General features: G+C 43.5%; 1 protein-coding gene across 1 annotated transcript in view; it reads left to right on the forward strand.

The window, feature by feature from the left end:
* LOC146588600 (cyclin-Y) overlaps positions 1-1,648 on the forward strand; it is a 48,597-nt gene extending 46,949 nt beyond the window's left edge. The window contains exon 10 of the mRNA XM_085317665.1: positions 1,545-1,648. Coding sequence (XP_085173791.1) covers positions 1,545-1,575 — 31 coding nt within the window. The 3' untranslated portion in view covers positions 1,576-1,648. The remainder of the gene's footprint in view (positions 1-1,544) is intronic.
* The last annotated feature ends 15,723 nt before the right edge of the window (positions 1,649-17,371 follow it).

Below are 17,371 nucleotides of genomic sequence, written 5' to 3' on the forward strand. Positions count from 1 at the left end.
TTTTTGGTATGGCCTGACTAGTTCATTCCTTCACTTCCAGGTCCATTGTTGCAAGCAATATTCTCGATTTTATATGTTTACTTTAAATCAAAGTGAGTCTATTTGTATAAAATAAAAAAAAATAAAAAAATTGTTCCAATGAGAAGGCCTGTAGAAAAGCAGAATGGTAGTCTTAACAAGGTATTTGTCACAAGTAGATTTGATTTTAAAACTAAAATACAAACCMTTGAGTTTTTCAGAGTAGGTGCTTACAGAAATTAAAAATAACCAAACTGTGAACATAAGTTTAAACTCTGATTATTAAGCTCTTCTGTTGTTGTTACTAGTGCCCTCTTACTATGCCTGTTGCCAACTTGGGATTTGTAAGAACCCTTTATAGAAAATGATTTATCAGAGTAAGCATAATTGCTCTACTTTATAATGCCGCAGGGTGATCTGTGTTTTTCCATTTATTTGCACGGTTTAGAAAGATACGGTTAAAAAAAAATCTCAGTTCCCGGAAATCCTTTCTTTATGACCATCACTGAAATGAACGGCAGCAGACGTCCCTGATTTATGCACTACTGTGGTAAACCATAAAGATTCCGTATTTGTTTTATTAAGCCCTATGGGCTTGTAGCAATCCTAGGGGCCCAGAGATGCACACTTTAACTCCAGGGCAATGCTAATCCGGTGCCTCCAGATGGAGAGGCACTGCCAGGATTGAAGTGGTAACACCAAACAATTTTCTGTTAACTTCCTAATGTGATTTGTGTAGTGTGACATATGAAGGCTTTGTCCATAAATTCTCCTGATGTCTTTCAGGCCTTTAAAATAATCTAATTCTCATCATTTTTTCTTGTGCCAACACATCAGAACTGTGAGTACCCAAGTCCATTTTTCCCTTGAACGTGGAATGTAAGGAAAGTCTTTATAACAGTAAAAATGCAAATCGGAGCATTTGAAACCTCTTTGCAAATAGTATCAAAAGGAACATTTTCAAAGCATTTGAAATTTATCCTTTATAAGCATAAACTTAGGCTTTAAAAATATGTAAAATATTTTGATTTATCAACACTTTGCTAAACTATTTTCTGTTATCTTGATATCAGGAATATTGGTTTTATCCATTTCTGAGTGATAGAGATATGAACTTTGGATTATGTAAAAATCTCAATGCATCTACTATAATTTTTGTGAAGTTTATTAAACTACTTTAAAGATTGTATAGTCTATTTATTGTATGTATGTACATACAGTCTGATACTTTAAAAAGTGGATTCCGTAAAACCTGGCTCAGTCTTGTTTAGACTATTGAATATCGTTTTAGCCTTGTGCACTGGACTCTACCTCTGTATAGGAGAATTTTCCATATTCTTAATTAGTACTGATTCTGTGATTAACTTGGTTGTTTCTTGCACTAAGAATTAAAAGAAAATCTGCTGTAAGTGTGGATTTTTTCTTCAGTTTCAGTTTTGCCATATGAATCCTCTGCATTTAAATGGATGTTTCTTTCCCTCATGGTTATAGAATAATAATTTGCTTTTTCTTCTGGTTTGTTCCAGGTTTGCCAGAAAATATAATACCTGTCAGTAAATCCTAATGAGTGTCATTTGTTTGCAAAGGTATTCAATACCATGTAATTAAAATGGATTATTATTTAGGATTATGTTGTGYTTAGTGTAGTTTTTTAAGTGACACTATGAAAAATGCCATTGCAAGCTTAGAAAATCACCTGAGGTGTGGGAAAGGAGAAGAACCAATGTTTTCATTAACAGCACACAAATAAATTGTGGTTTTAATTTCAGAACTTGAAACTAAATTTTCTGTAAAAGTTTTGAGGATTAAGTTTTTTGTTGCTGCTTTGGTCACCAGCTCAGAAACTAAAAGGTGTAGGACATGTCATAAATGTGTCCCTTTAAGCATCACTCTCTTAATGAATTACTTTCATATGCTGAGCCAGTGGGCCGCTGCACTGTTGTTTACACATTGATAATTGGATAAATATTTGGAGAAGGCACCTTACAGAGGCTTTTTTTTGTTCATACACCATTCTGCAGCCCCAATACATTTTCCTGATCCTTCTTCCCACCTACAGACTTGTTTATGAACATTTTATGAACACTTTGTGAGTTGGATTTGTCTCTTTGATGAACACTGTTCTTTGGGACTTAGAACATTTGGAATCACATGAGAAGGCACAAAAAGAAGAAATCAGAGGACCTTTCCCCTCTTCCACAAACCCTATCAGCCTTCCAAAGGATACATATTTCCTATTGCTAGAAACGTGCAAAGTCTTGTCCCCAGCATGGTCATGTATCCTTTTCAATGATTATATTTTCTTTTGCTTTTCAGCCATATTTTCTTTGAGTTCAGCTTATATGGCTTTGTTTACCTTAGTTATTTAGCTTAGTTTATCACTAAGCTAGGAGCATGACACAAGAATTGGTTGCATGTATGGAGTCTTGGTGCAGACTTTGTTTTTTAATACCTTTTACTCCCTGGCTTTGGGACTGCCAGAAACCTTAGATATGATCTAAAGATTAGCAGTAGCAAAAGCCTTATAAGAAAAGGGTGATAGTATATTGGTGGCAGATGACATCTGGTAATCTTGGCTAAAAACAGACATACGTGGAAAGGGATAGAGGAATTGAAGGGGCAGAACCAAACAAAAAAAAAAAGACTTAACAGTTGAAGCATCAAATCATTTAGAGTCATCTTTTGTTGGTAACAAACATTGAATTTTCCAATGACGTGTAAACTACTAATTGAAATGTCGTACAGCTGCCAGCCAGACTTAATATTGCTGTCTGCTTCTCTACTGTATTTATAAAGAGTTTGCTAGCTTTTAGCACTCTCAGTACTGTTCCAAACACACTTAAATAATTTTATATTTTTTACTTGATTGATAGTTGTTAAAAACATAACTCCCTTTGCAATAAAATGCCCACTTAATATCTCTATAGCAGGTTTTTGAGAAAATAATTAAAAAAAAAAGTATGCTTGTGCAAATGTGAGCTGGATCTACATGGCCATGTTAGTATCTGAAGTGTACAGTAAAGCCTAAAGTGCACAGGAAATATCCTTCTGTTGTTTCTGTTTCTTTCTTCACTAATCAAACTACATCTTGAGGCAACCATGGGAGAAGTGATGGGAGCTGGAATTGCCRTAGACTAAAGGTAATGACAGAAAATGTGTAGTGACTGTTGTTAGGAGCAAGCCCTTAAAAAAGGAAACAAGATTAAGAAGAAAAACAGCTGTTCGTAAGGAAATAAAAGGTAATCGTAGATAAAGATTATGATTCTAGAAATGGTTGGTTTATAGTGTATATTAGCCTGCTTTTTTGAGTCCCCAGAAATGACTGATGAGTCCCCAGAGGACAGTTGAGATACTGTTCAAATAGTCCTAACTTTGCATGTATTACCCAAGGTAGCAACGCTTGTCTTTTTACTTCTGGTGGCTGGGCTAGATCTTCAGGCGCTTCCCATTGAAGAAGGAAGTGGCAAGAAGGCTGATGCGGGAAAGGTAGGTGGCTGAGCCGTAGGGAGAGATCGTGCAATAGGAATGGACTGTATTTCTTGTGTTCTTCCTGGAACAGCTGGGCGGACGCAGTTCGATGCCTAGGTAAGAGCTGAAAGGAGGCTTATTTCCTTATGCCCCTCAGACCATGTGTAATGTGTTTCAGCATCAGAGACTTGCAAAACTGTGTTATTAAGTGGAGATACTCTTTGTTGAGGATCTGCTGAGAAAAGTTCTTAGTTCTGAAGTAATGACAGTATCCTGAGGTTTCCATGTGAAGAATTTGCAAGGTYCACTCAAGGCACTAGGCAGTGTCGTTTATCAGAATGTCAGAGTGGTCCTGACATACTAAGAGCAGCCAACAGCAATAGCATGGCAAAAAAATGTRTGTGTGAAAAAGTACATTTTGTCGTTTGTGTATTTACATAATTTAGTTTCACAGGGTGGTTTTTTTAGATCGGGGTGCTATGGTAACTAGCCAATAAACTTTGAAGCTAAAAAATCTCTGGAGCTGGTGCTGCTGTACCCTTCAAATTCACTGGCAGGGAGGTGCATACTTAAAAAGTAGATGAAGACTTACTCAGGTGAAGTGAGAGCTTTGTTAAACCAGCAGCTAAAGTAAGACAGTTCTTTCATGTAAGAGATTCTGCAGCACACTTAGAGTCTAGAGCTAGTGGTTTTCTATCTGCTTTCTTGCTTCACTGCATCCTGATTTTCACGCCCCTTTATTTTAAACATCAGTTCAACTTATTCTCCATGGAAACAGTATCTTGGGAACTGGCAGCTGTATTTCACTTGCTGCCTTATATATAAACAATACAAATAGTTTTGTGTTGCATGTATTTCAGACAAATTAAGCATTCTTTGGAAAAATAAGAGGTCAAGAAGATGGATTGGTGTCCTGGAAGGGTTGTGCAGTACTGTGTCAGTACTGATATGCAATCTGTCACTGTTAGGAAGGTGTTCACAGTCACATTACTTCTTGGTATATCGCATGTTGTTGCTTTGTGGTCTCAGAATAAAAGGTTATCCCATGTATGCAGAAACTTAGTACTCTTTAGGAAGTACTAGGATATAATCAATGATAATTGGAGGTACACCTGAAGAAAAATGTAGAAGAGTTCCCCTTAAGAACAAAAACTGCTGCGGATAATTTGGCTGTGCTGTGGGTCTGCATCACTGTGAACGTTGCGTGGAGAGAGGAGTGCAGCCTACGTCGCTCCTGGCAGTGGGGTGAGGGCACATGGATTTGCCATTTGGTGCAGTCTAGTGCAGGGGGCAGAGGAGGCTTCTGAGTGGGTGTTGTGCCCTGCACCACTTGGGGGTAGCTTGCCATCTGCTACGTTTTGGGAATCTAGTTCAGTCTCCTGTTTGTGACACCTACTAATGCACAGACCAACTTTGAAGTCACAGGTGGGGAGATGAGATGGGTTGAGGAAGCCTCCCACAACAGCCTATTTTGTAGTTATCGTAATTCTGGCATTGCCATTCGAATAGTTGTGAACAGTGATGGAAAATTACRTCCCAACTTCCTTATGTAACACTTTACACAAAAATTAAAATAGTTTACTGTTTACATGAACCTGAAAATACTTTAAATCTGTGCATCACTGCCAACATTCATAACTTTAAATATTAATTTACTCAGTACTACTCACAAGTATGTACCTCACATTTTTCCATAGGAATGACTCTACAGTTGGCATGTATGCTTTAATACTTCTTTATAAGGTATAGATTCTGAATTTGTTCTCTAAGAAACTAAAGTAATGATTCTTGTGTCCCAGGGAAATAGTTGGGTGCATCTTGAATATTTGTGAATAGTATCACGTGAAGGCCTTCTCAATCTGTTTGGATTGAATGCTTTGGATCAATGATGTCTTCAGCTGGGCAGAAATAAGAAACATAAAGTCGAAGGCAGTAGCATTGACTTCATTTACAGAGAGGAGACTGGCTGGTCACGCCACCTTGAAACCCGGACTGAGCGCCCCACTGAGCAAAGGGCCGGCTCGAGTTCGCCTCGCCAGTGAGGCGCGAACCCACTGCCGAATCCCGACTGAAACAGGTTCAGTGTTTCTGACCGGTGAGAAATCTGGACCGTGAAATCATTGCTTTTCTTTGGTGTCCTGTCACCACAATACACCAGAAAGGATTATTTTTTCATCGTTTTGTTATAGTTTTACTGGCAAGTGTCAGAGCTACGTTGTTCAGCTCCTTGAAGCATATGTATATTTAAAACTTTTTTTTAGGATTTATTTTTTTAATTCCAAACTTGATCTGAATTTTCTTTAATAATTTCAGTAGGTAAATTTGTGTTTGTGAGCATTATTTCTGGTACTGTTGCATTCAGATAAGGATTTTTTATGGTAAATGCTGATAGAAAAGGCAATTCTTTTAAATATCAATTGAACCTATCTCCTAAGGAATGTGTTTGTCTGGATTCTTAGACTTACTAAGAATAGGTAAATTTCTTGATACAGTTCCTATTTTTTAGAAATATCCCCTTCATGTTGTAACATGAACAATGAWTTTTTTCTAATTAAGGTGTAAACTGTAAGCTTTAGAGGATTAGGAGGAAAAAAAAGAAAAAACACACTTTGATTTCCTCAGGAGCCAGTAGTACCTGTCTGTCTTTCTCGGTTTTTCTTCTTCATAAAAATGCTCTTAAAAATGGTTTCARCTTTTATTACCGAATACTCTCGAATGCGGAATTGCTCAGAATTCRAACAGCGCCCCCACCAGCAGCTCCTCCTGTGACCGGAGGCGTGTTCACGAGGAAGCTGGTCTGAAATGCGCCATTCCGTGGAAATGGGGAAGGCTGGAAGACGCTGGCTGAAGCCACGCGTATCCGCAGCTGGTCCCTGCTGTGCCGGTGGGCAGAAGTGGTTTTGCACTGGGGTTTTGCACTGCACCTACTGCAGTCGTGCCTTTGGGTCTCGTGATGCCTGACTGCTTGCTGGAGGTTCGTTCATGGCATTTTTAAGCAGACCTAGTCCAGTCTCATCCCTGGCCCAGCTATCTGAGACTTGCATTACCTAGATCCTTGGTAACACTGAATTTGGAGACGATATCAAAAGATAAGTGTTTTTACATTTCAGATCAAAGCAGGTTTGTCAGACAATGGGTTTTCTTGGACTTATCTGAATATGCTTAAACAGTGCATATAATGTTTTCTACACTAAGGCAATAAAACTGCAGGGAAGATGGAAGCTTTGTCAAGTGCAATTGCGTATTGGCCACCTGCCCCAAGAGCAAAGACCTGAGCTCAGCAGGGAGTTCACGTGAGACAGTGCTGTTTAGCTAGGCTTGTCGTCCTTCTGCTAGAGGAACTGAACCCTCTCCGTCCCGGGGGGATGAGGCATGTCATTGCTGAAAGTAGGAAGAGTAAGAAGGGAGACATTTCTTGAAACGAAAATTATCTTTACCTGGTTCTGAGCATCTGGCAATTTAGGACAGGAATCCTTGCAGATGAGTCTTAACAGAAATCACAAGGCAAGTGTCTGGGAGGATTCTGCCGCCAACCACCAAGGGGAGCAAAGGAACAACATGGGCCAGTTCCTAAGTGAGCAGAACCTTAAGCAGTGAGTAAAAACTCCTTAAGTGCTCATGTCTGTCTTCAGTGTTTAGGAAGAAAATTGTATTATATTAGACTTTAGTTCAAACATGTCCTGAAGGACATGTGCTGATTTTTAAACAAAAGATATTATAACTTTCCTAAGAAGTCATACAATTTTGTGGATGAATGAATTTGATCATTGAAGTAAAAATTAATTATCCAGATATAAACATGCCAAAACTTTGTTAGTCATATCCATGAGACAATATAGTTACATTCAGAAATGCAGGTGTTTGGTAATGTAAAAGATTGACTTCCCACAGATGAAAACATCATTAACAATTTGAGTGGGTGAAAGTATTTAAACAACTGGTCTTTGTGTTTCACCAGACTTCTTGGACGCCCTAAATGGCAAAGTCAAAGTTACATTTTTATTATTATTCCCACTAAGGAAAGGAAATGAAGGCAGCAAAAAGAAAAAACAGTTAAATGCAAAAAAAAAAAGGGAAAAAAGAAATGAGACTGAAATAATAACTGTTAGTAAGCACAGTACAGTTGATAAGAGAATATATCAGTGCAAATCTATGGTCAGCTAAAAGAGTCAGAAACAAAGAAATTTGTAGCAATTTTATAGATCCAATGATCTATAAAGTACTATGAAATCTATGAAATGATCTATGAAATGGCAAAGCATCTGTCGTACTGCAGAAGAGGCAGAGGAGGGTTCGGTTAATAGTTCTGCTTTGTCTTTGTAAGTCGTGCTGTTGCCTTGTGGAGGTGACGAAGTTTGATTTCTGTTAGCAGTACTAGAAGAGTTTTCAGCAGAAGCTGTTTTATGTCTTTGAGTGTGCAAAGTCACTTTACCCAGCCAAACTGAGAGATTTTGCTGAGACAAATCTTGGCTCACTGCAGAAGTTTCTCAGGACTGGGAAGAAACTGAACTTTGTGACAGTGCTTGGCAAGCGTGACTCCAGAAACGGTGGGTGTTCGGTCTGGCGTTTGGCCTGGGTGCAGCTAACAGAAAGGCTTAGGTATGGCACAAGTGGTGGAGAAATAGAAGAAGGCAGCGCAAATCAGTAGTACCTCTGCTTTATGGAAAGTAGACTGTCAAGCTATCATTAAAAAAACCCACACATTATTAATCTGCGTGATAAAGAAAGACTCCTTATACATTTTTATGAATAAGGAGTGAAAGAAAAAGCAGGAGTTTTATGTTCAATCATATTTGATTTATTTGCCGTAAATTTGCTGATACGTTATAGCCTAAAGTGTGTCTCCGGAAGCTGAGTGCCGTAATGCTTCTTGGCCTTATCCAGGTGCCTGAACCATGTAGGGTTTTAGGACTCCCTATTTTTTACATGCAAATTCTCAAAAAATGAGCTAGTGAGGGTACTTCAGTACTGTGCTTCCAAGCTTTGCTTGTTCATGGATAACTAAAACCAGCAGGGATCAAAGTAGCTGCTGTGAAGAGGAGGCCACCAGTTATCCAYGTGGACAGCGTAGGTCTACAGCCCTGCCACCACTCCCCGCAGCAGCCACCTCCGTGACTGGCCCTTCCTGGCYGTTTTTCCTGTTTTTCTCTAAAATGGCGTAATAAGTCCTTCAAGAACCATGTTGCCCTTTTGGGGTTATGGTGAGCTGTTCAAGGGCGTAAATGAGAGTCCGACATTGCATTCCTATTAACTTTATTAAGGATTTAGCCAGCCAGCTGAGGTTTAGATTTTTCTCTTTAAAGCAAAAGCTGCTGGTTGATAAAATACATTAAGTAGGAATACTGTTGTAATTTAATGGCGGGATTCCTTGTGTCCTGCCCAGAGCGTTCCAAGTTCATCAACGATGATAATTAAAAATGCTCTTTGGGAGAAACCAAAACAAAAACCACAGAGACTGTAGATAAGTGAGTAAGTAAGTGTTGGAGGGACATATTTGAATCCCCAAATTGTAGTTTGGCTTTTCCCAATATTGTGGCCATTGGCCTAGATACAGTTTGTTTAAAATACTCTTACAAGAGCACTTTAAACTTCAATAAACAAGTTATTAGCAGGTCGTCATAGATTAAGGTCAAAAGGAAGCAAGGGTAAAATCAAGGTCAGGTTTAAAAAGTGTTCTATATTTTTTCCTGTGAATGATATTCTACAGCTAGGTAGACATACATAACATCAACAATCTGATACTGATAAAAGAAATCTATTTAAAAATTCTTTCCAAATATGTTATGAATAGCAGTTAAAAGGAAAGTACAAATTTTCTTCATTATTTTTAAGAAGCAGCTGAAGGTCTAAAGTTGATACTGTGAAACAGTATGATAAGGTTATTGTTTTTAGACATAAATACTCTTTTGGAGAAGGTTTTTGCTATGTACAGTATACACCTTTTTTGTGATTTGAAGTCATATTTTGAAGATGTAGATGAGATTTAAAAGAAAACACCTTATGACTTCTGCAAAGGAATTAATTTAATTTACAAAGAACATTTCTTCATGTGCCAGAAGTACTGCCTGCCACACTCAATCCTGCCTGCACTGATTCTGGAGGTTTAAATTCTATGTGAAATAGAGAAAAAAAAATCAGGATCCTTTCCTCAGTTCCCCTTTTCAAGCATTGCATTTTTCCATGGCACCCAGCGCTTAATTTCTGTACTTGATTTGAACAACAAGGTAGTTAAAATTCATCTGTCCACAGTGAAAGAAAAAGCAATGCTAGTGTTCAGTAGCAGAGACAACAGAGTAGGTTTTGTTTCTTAAAATGGCCAGCCATGAAATACAAGAAGGCGCAGAGAACGCTATTTTAATTCCGCGACGGCTGCCAGTGTGTTGAACGTGATAGGACAGATTTATTTTCTGATACCCAGGACTGACACAATAACCCCCTTTGCTGTACRTGCTGAAAACAGCGATCGATTTGCTCTCAACAAACCTAGCAATGTTCATATAGAGAAACTGTAATATTCAGTACTAATTTAGCACATAGTCAATCAAAGATACTCTTGCTGGCCTCTGTTCATTGTGAAATTTGACAATCATGTAAGTGTGCTGTATCTTAAAAGTAGTACGACTTCTTTAAAATAGGAAAACCCTCATCCACAAACGAACTTGAAGCTAGCCAAATACAAACACCAGGAATAGGTGAACGTCTGATAGTTTTGTGCCGTATTAACACAACTCCCCTTCTGAGGTTGCTGTGAGTGCTGGAGGATGCTGCCCGGGCTAAGAACTGACTCTCCTGTTAATGCCAGATGTTGGGCACTAATGAAACTGAGTAGTCACCAGCTTCATCATAGAAGCAGAAGATCCCCAAACTTTCTAACCCTTCAATTTTCATCTGCATTGTGCAAAAACGCAGCAGTTAAACTTAGTGTCCTGTGCTAAGCGCAAAATTTGCTAAATAGCATGCACTTCTCATATATTAGATTTTTTTTTATTTACAGCAGAACAAAGCAATAAAAATGTCCTGCACTACTCTAGTGACCTATTTCAATGGGAATTAAGCAGAGTATTAATGACATGCTTTTGAAAAATCCCACAGACTCCCTTCATACATTTACAATTTAGCAAGATTAAATACTTTTGAAGAAATTGGCCCAGAGCTCCTGATTCAGAATGTACTGCACATCATTACTTAATTTTCCTTTGTAACAGTCTTGAAATGTTAGTTAAGGCTGTGGCAGAATAACTTTGAGTTTGCTGAGCCCAAGTCGGGAGGAGAGCTGCCTTTTCCACACGTCGTTATCTTAGAAGCAAGCTTCCTACAGGAGATGACCTTTCTGCACTTTCAGCTATTTATAGTTATAGCTGTTCGAGGCAAAGCGAGAGTCAGAATAGTCTCAATCCTTGAGAGTATGTAGTAAAACCACCTWTTTTAGATTTACTAAACAAGGAGAGAGGGAGGGAGGCTGCAAGGCGCGTACGAGACGCTCCAGGCTTACGTGCTGAGGTGGCTGGTAGTGCTGAAGCTATCGAGTTCGAGTGCAGTCAGTGTGAAGAGCCGAGGAAGAGCTGAACTCCACCGTTCCGGACGCCTTTCAGGGTTGCTTTATGCACATTTCATGCGCATTTACATGTTTTKGGGCATGAGTGTGCATGTACCTGCCTTCTGGAGCGGGAGGGAGAGAGAAGGGAGGGGAAGTGGGACATGCTCGTAGCGGGAAGACACGAGACCATGCGTAGGCTCCATAGCCCCAGGGCCTGAGATACAATTCTCTTGCCTTCTCCGTGTTTATATAGCTACAATATCTGTTTGAGAGGCTAATTCTAAACACGTCCCACTTGCAACAATTGTGCGAGTGGCCGGCAGAGCCGGGGCTCCCAGCAATGCGAGGCGTGCAGGGCTGAGGGTGCCTGTGCAAATCCAGGRCTTTCGACGCCATCCCGGCTCCTTTGCTATGCGTTTGCTGCAGCACTCTTACACGCGCTGTGGGATTACTTTGAGGATTACRTCTGATGCGTGTACGTGCGTATGTATGCACTATGTATGTCTTAAAAACCACCACCACCACAACAAATCCCCAACTTTTATTCTGGGTAGCATTCCCTGCTCTTTGTTTGCTGTTTTCCTTCATGGATAGCTTGTTTTTCTCCTCTCTCTCTCCTGCTGTATTTCACTAACTTAAAAAATAAATATATTGAGATTAACTGCCGTAATTTAAATATTGTTTAAAGTCTTTTCTGAACAGATTTTTTTTCCTAGATTTATAGCCCACTCAGAAGAGCTAGGTTTTCTGCAAGACTGATCATTAATAGATCATTTTTGCTAAACAGAAAAACTCTAAATAGATTTGGAAATCAAACTTTAAAATATTAGACAGCTATCTGTGATTTTGCGCTTTCTTAGATCTTCCAAGGAGCCTGGACTGAAATGCCAGACCCAGTAATGAATTAGGGAAGCTGCCAGTGTAGCCCATTTTCACCCTAACATTTCTTAAATTGGTACAGGGAGGTTGCTTTATTCTTGTCAGATGCTCGGTATGGTGCAGTCTCCTGCAGTAACCACCACTTTGCGACACTTGCACATAGTTGGTGTAGGCTGGCTGGGAAGGCTAGACACGGCTGGGGTCTGCAGGCACCAGAGGAGTGCGACCAGCTTTTGGGGACCTTTGGCACATGCTGGAGACTGTGGCAACATTCAGGTGACCCTGATTTGCTCCTGGGTTGGGGAGCCCTTAAGCTGCTTTAACTTGCCTTTACATTACCTCTGAATCTCATTCTGAGCCACAGTCTGAGCAAAATGTCTTCGTGGGGTTTTGTGCTAAATAAACCAAGTCTTAGCCTAGGAAAACRACTCAGGTCCACAATGAAACACAGTTCCAGGAGAAAGTTTCAGTGGGTCACTCACAGCAATGGAGTCACATCTGTGAATTTTTGTAGGATCAAGCCCTGTATCTGTGATAAGGGGTTATAAATTTGGACAGCAGTTGTGAATTTTAAAATAGATGTAGTTGCATCTTCTTATGTTTCATTGCTSTTYTCTGAAAGTAAAAACTTTTGTACTCCTTTAAAGAYCCCTCCAAAAACCAGAAATCATGAGACTACAACTGAATTTTGAAGTTTAGCYCAAACCATGGCTGTACTTTTTATCTCATTTAATTAGAATTCAGGGCAAATTCACAGATTTCACAACTGAACTTTTTGCAGCCTGGGCACAATTTCATGTGCAGATCRGTCCTGGGGCACGTGCAGTGGGGTGGGCTGTGCACGGTGTGCCCATCGGCTGGTGCAGGAGGCAGAGCTGTGCCAGCCCCTGTTACTCTGGAGCTGAAGTCCCTCTGCTATATCCCTGTCCGTAGTATTGCTCTGCTTACTTATCTTCTTTATCTACAGACAGACAGGAATACAGGAGTCAGCTAAAGGTAGATAATTAAAAGGGGTATTGTACACTGCCACAGCTATGTAGAATCTTTATTATTTTTGAGGAACTAGGAGTCTGTCTGTGTCTGTGCAGTCCTGATGCAGTTGCTGCGTGCTGATGGCTGTTGGTGTTGGTGGTACTATCCTTGCTGGTACCCTGCAGCTGGATCCTGACGGCATCCTCAGAGCGCCTCTTCCTTCCCTCTCCATGTGCTGTTGTTGTCCCCTTCTCTGGGGTGCCACCATGGGATAAGTGTGCCAAAGCTGTAGAGCATCACTGTGCTACAGCCCTCAGCTTCCCTCCTTGCCTGTGGCAAGGTGAGGCAGGGTGTGCTACAACATGTAGCTGTGTAGGACAGTGAGGAGCACCAGGGCAAGGGAGAAGGACAAACCAACACTGGAGGCAGGAGGATGTCCACGGTCATGCTGTGGGCTGGATACGCAGACCCCTGGAAGGAGGAGGAGGAGGAGAGATGCACATCTCCCAGATCYCAGGCATCTGCTCAGGAGAGCAGCTCCTGACCCACACTCATGGGAAAGCATCTCCCAGCCCAGGCCATGGCTGGGTCCCGCAGACTGGAGTGTGCCAGGACCAGACAACTGCCCCAGCAGTTGCCACCACACTGTGCCATGTTCCTGATGTCAGGGCTGTCCTGCTCATCCTTTCCCAACACCATCTGACCAGGCAAGTTCACCGGGGCACACACATAAGATAAACCACCCACCTGGGGCTGCTTGACAGCTCGGAGCCTCGAGCCTCATCATTGCTCCTCTTCCCAATGGCAGCATGCTGTTCTGCATGAGCCCAAACCCTTTGAGGAGACACCCCTGGCATGATGCAGAGAGCCTGCACCCTGGTTTGGCTCACTTGCTTGTGAGTGTGAGTGTGAGACGGGCAGCCCAGGAGAGCTGGCAGACTCCAGCTCCGGTGAGACTAGGCCATGCTGTGGGATTGAGCTTAGACCCAAGTGTCTGACCAGCATCTTCACCCCCTGTCTCTGCTATAGGATTGCAGCACTGTTGTGCGCTGCAGCCTCCAGCACCACTTGCATTGCTRCCGTGTGGGGACTGCTAGTGACCTCAGTGCAAACCCCAGCGCTTCCTTGGCCTTGGCTTCCTGGTCTCCAAAATGTCAGGAASAGGTAACGTTGGCTTTGCCATGTGTTACAGACCTCTACAGGGTGTAAGGGAGTGTGCCATGGCTCTCTGCTGCCGCCAAGCACTCACCTGGACTATGGACAACATCTCCTAGAAGCTGAACAAATGGATTTAGCATCCAGGCAGGCAGGGACTTTGCTCAAACACCCCAGTCAAGGTAGAGTAGGGTGAGGTGCACCAGTGATCCTTGTGCTTTTTCACCCTGTGTCCTCAGTGGCATGGTCTGGAGCATGGGACCTTCACAGCCAGCACCAGGGAGAAAGAGGCTCATCTGCACCATATGGCCCTGTTTGCTCCTGCCGCGCTGAGCCTACTTAACCAGAGTTGATGGTACCAGAGGGTCCAAGCAACTGTTAGCAGCTGCAGGGCATGGGCCTGAGATGGGAACTTCGGTACTGAATACTTTTARATGGGGACTTTGGGCTGAAAATGAGGCTGGGCTGGGGGTGCAGAACCTGCAGTGCTCTTGCACAGACCAAGCACTTTACAAAGAGCACCTCCACTGGTAGTCCAGCGTTGGCCTCATGACCAGGACTGTTAGTGCAGAGAGGGGTTTTCTTCCTGCTACAACACACTCTGGTGCTTCAAGGTGGTCTTYGACACCACACTGCCTTGGAAGGCCATGCTGTAACACGGCCTGTGTTTATGTTCCCTGTTTGTCTTTGACTAAAATGCCCCGGTCGTAGCCCAAAGAGGCCTCTGGGTGTAGCAGATCTGAGGAGGCTCCAAGGTGGCCCAGACAGAGTGAACCCAGAGGGGGTGACTCCAGGTCCTGGTGAGGCCTGTGCCCAATTTGAACTGGCCCTGGCTAATGAAGCAGGGAGGGGAAACCGTCAGAAAAGACTTTCTGGCTGTGCACTTGTTCGCCAAGTGCTGTCCCCTGTATGAAGGACTGGCCTAAACCGCTGGTCCTGGTTTTGTCTCCCAGCGGTGCTGGACCCTGGGAGGAGCTTGCCCGCGTTACCCACGCGCCGTGCTGCAGGGCTGGGGGGGCTCCGCCGCATTAAATCACTGCAACGCACTTCCCCTTCTGGCTGCAGCGCTGCGCGGCTGCCCCGGCCGCACGCACGGAGCTCGGCTCCTCGCAGCCCGCCGCCGGGGCGGGAGCAGCGCGGCGGCGGAGCGGGGCTGGTGCGGGAGCTGGGCGCGCGCTCAGCTCGGCCCGGGGATGGGATGGGATGGGATGGGATGGGATGGGAGCCGGGCGCGCGGGCTGAGCCTGGCCCCAGCGCCTCGTCCTGCCGCCGCTCTCCACACGGGTGATGGCACGGCACTGTGGCTGGCACCGAAACACCGTAACGACCTGCGGCGTTAATCTGTGCTCGCCCGCAGGCTGMAGCACAAATCCGGGCCCATTTTATGAGAACACCAATACCTGCATGGACAGAGACAGCAAAAAATAAATGTAGCAGAAATAGATGGAAAAGAAAATACACCACAGAAAGGGGAAGTATGATTGAAATCAGRTATTATTTATATAGAAAAGCTAAAATATACCCTAAGCTTTTTGATTTAAATCCATCCCTAAATTAGGYGGCATGGTGATTTTTGGGGGGTAATGGTTTTTCTTTCTTTCTGAAGAAAACGGGCCATGCTACCTCAGCATATCCTGCTGTGGGACCAGCCATGTCACCTCTCGCAGTCCTGAAGGCAACAGTCTGGGGTCTTAAATCCCTTACTCYTGCATTTCTTATTGACAAACGGTCAAGGTCTCCCGCAGCAGTGACAAGCAMGGATATTTTAACTGGCAATATTGACAGAGACAATTTATAGTCTATTGTGTAAAGGCAGCTGCTGAGCATTCATACCCTGCCACCTTCTTGACATTCCTGACTATTTTTGATAGCTATTTTTAACAAAGGGTGTTTAACAGGAATACCTTCACATTTAAAAAAACAGGTTAACGCAGTTAAGCATAAATGGTTCCATCATGTTTTGAAGCCCTTCTCCGTCCCCTTCCCCTTTCCTTGCTGCTGTACGGGGGGCTCATGGATACAGCCGATGCTCAAGTGTCCTGCCAGCTGCTTGCTCTGTGGTCAGAGAGCTGGGGAGACGCAGTCTTGTAGGGCTACACCATGTTTTATTAAATGATTAGTTTTAGCAGGCAAAGCACGTCCATGGTCACGGCGGGCCGTAAGTGAGTCTCATGACAGCAGTATCGGTAGATATGGCGCTGCCTGGACAGACACCCCTCACCACCTTAGAAAAGYGGTCACGGACCAAAGCAGGTTTGCAAACCAGCCCACAGGCTTCAAGCTGTCATGACATCACTTTTCACCCACCAACTGACTCTTTGTCTATCTTCTTTTTTTTTTTTTTTTTTCCTAAATAAAATTTCATGGCAGTAAGTGTTGATACTGTGTTTGTCCACGTTATGGTCTGGACAGGATGGAGCAGAACGTCCTCCCGGTGGCTGAGCCGTGGGTGGGAGAGGGCCACAGGCTGCTTCCCCCCGGGAACGGTGCTGCGCGGACGGCTCGGTGCCTCGGTCCCAGTGCAGCGCTTGCGGGGCGCAGCACAGCCCTGCGGCGGCCGGGCGCCCTGCGCGTGCCGGGAGCCCCCCGGGGCGTCCCCAGCAGAAAGAACCGGCACGAAATCAGAGCGACTTACGGGCAGCCGCCGACCTCCGCTCTCGCTAGGGTTCCCCGGTCTCTCGTTACGCCTGCAGGGAGGCTCGGCTCGCGCGCGGGGGAGTTTTTGGTGCGCCTGTGATTGACAAGGCCATGATGTCCTGTCGGGGGGCTGTGTTTCATTAATAAAATTATTCTAGGAAATGGCAGTGAGATAGCTCCCTAGCGAAGAGCTGCTAAACCGAAAGTGCCTTTCAAGCACCGGGATGCTGGTCCCTCCGGATCCCCTTTCCTTCCAACATCCATCGGTAATTCCTCGTGGGAAAGCAGAGACGTTTCGCTCTGTTCCTGCGCTCCTCTCCCGGTCTTTCACCCGGAGTATCTCAGCAATGCCGTGAGGCTGGTATGCCCTGGGCGGGTAAGAGCAGCCTACGGCGGCAGAGCGTACGCCTGCCGTTTTCCCTCTACTTGCAGCTGTCTGGGGAGAGGATCCACGAAAGAGGTAAGAGCAGATAAATCGGAGAAGCCAGAGCTTTTGCAGGGTGACCTGTTAGAGCCTCAGGAGGACTTGCTCCCACTCCAAAGCAACCAGTCCTGTTCTGCTCATTAGAAAAATTCTTAATCAATAACAGTGCGGCTCAGTATGTCATTTCTGTCCTTTACCCTTTCCTTATATTTGTTGTTTTTTTTCTGTTTTTCCTGCCTACGTCTAATTTACTTGGGAAGTGCCAAGGCTGTTAAGCCATC

This window comes from Rhea americana, unplaced genomic scaffold (assembly GCF_003343005.1).
Source record: "Rhea americana isolate MKP2758 unplaced genomic scaffold, rheAme1 scaffold_50, whole genome shotgun sequence".
Taxonomy (NCBI): domain Eukaryota; kingdom Metazoa; phylum Chordata; class Aves; order Rheiformes; family Rheidae; genus Rhea; species Rhea americana.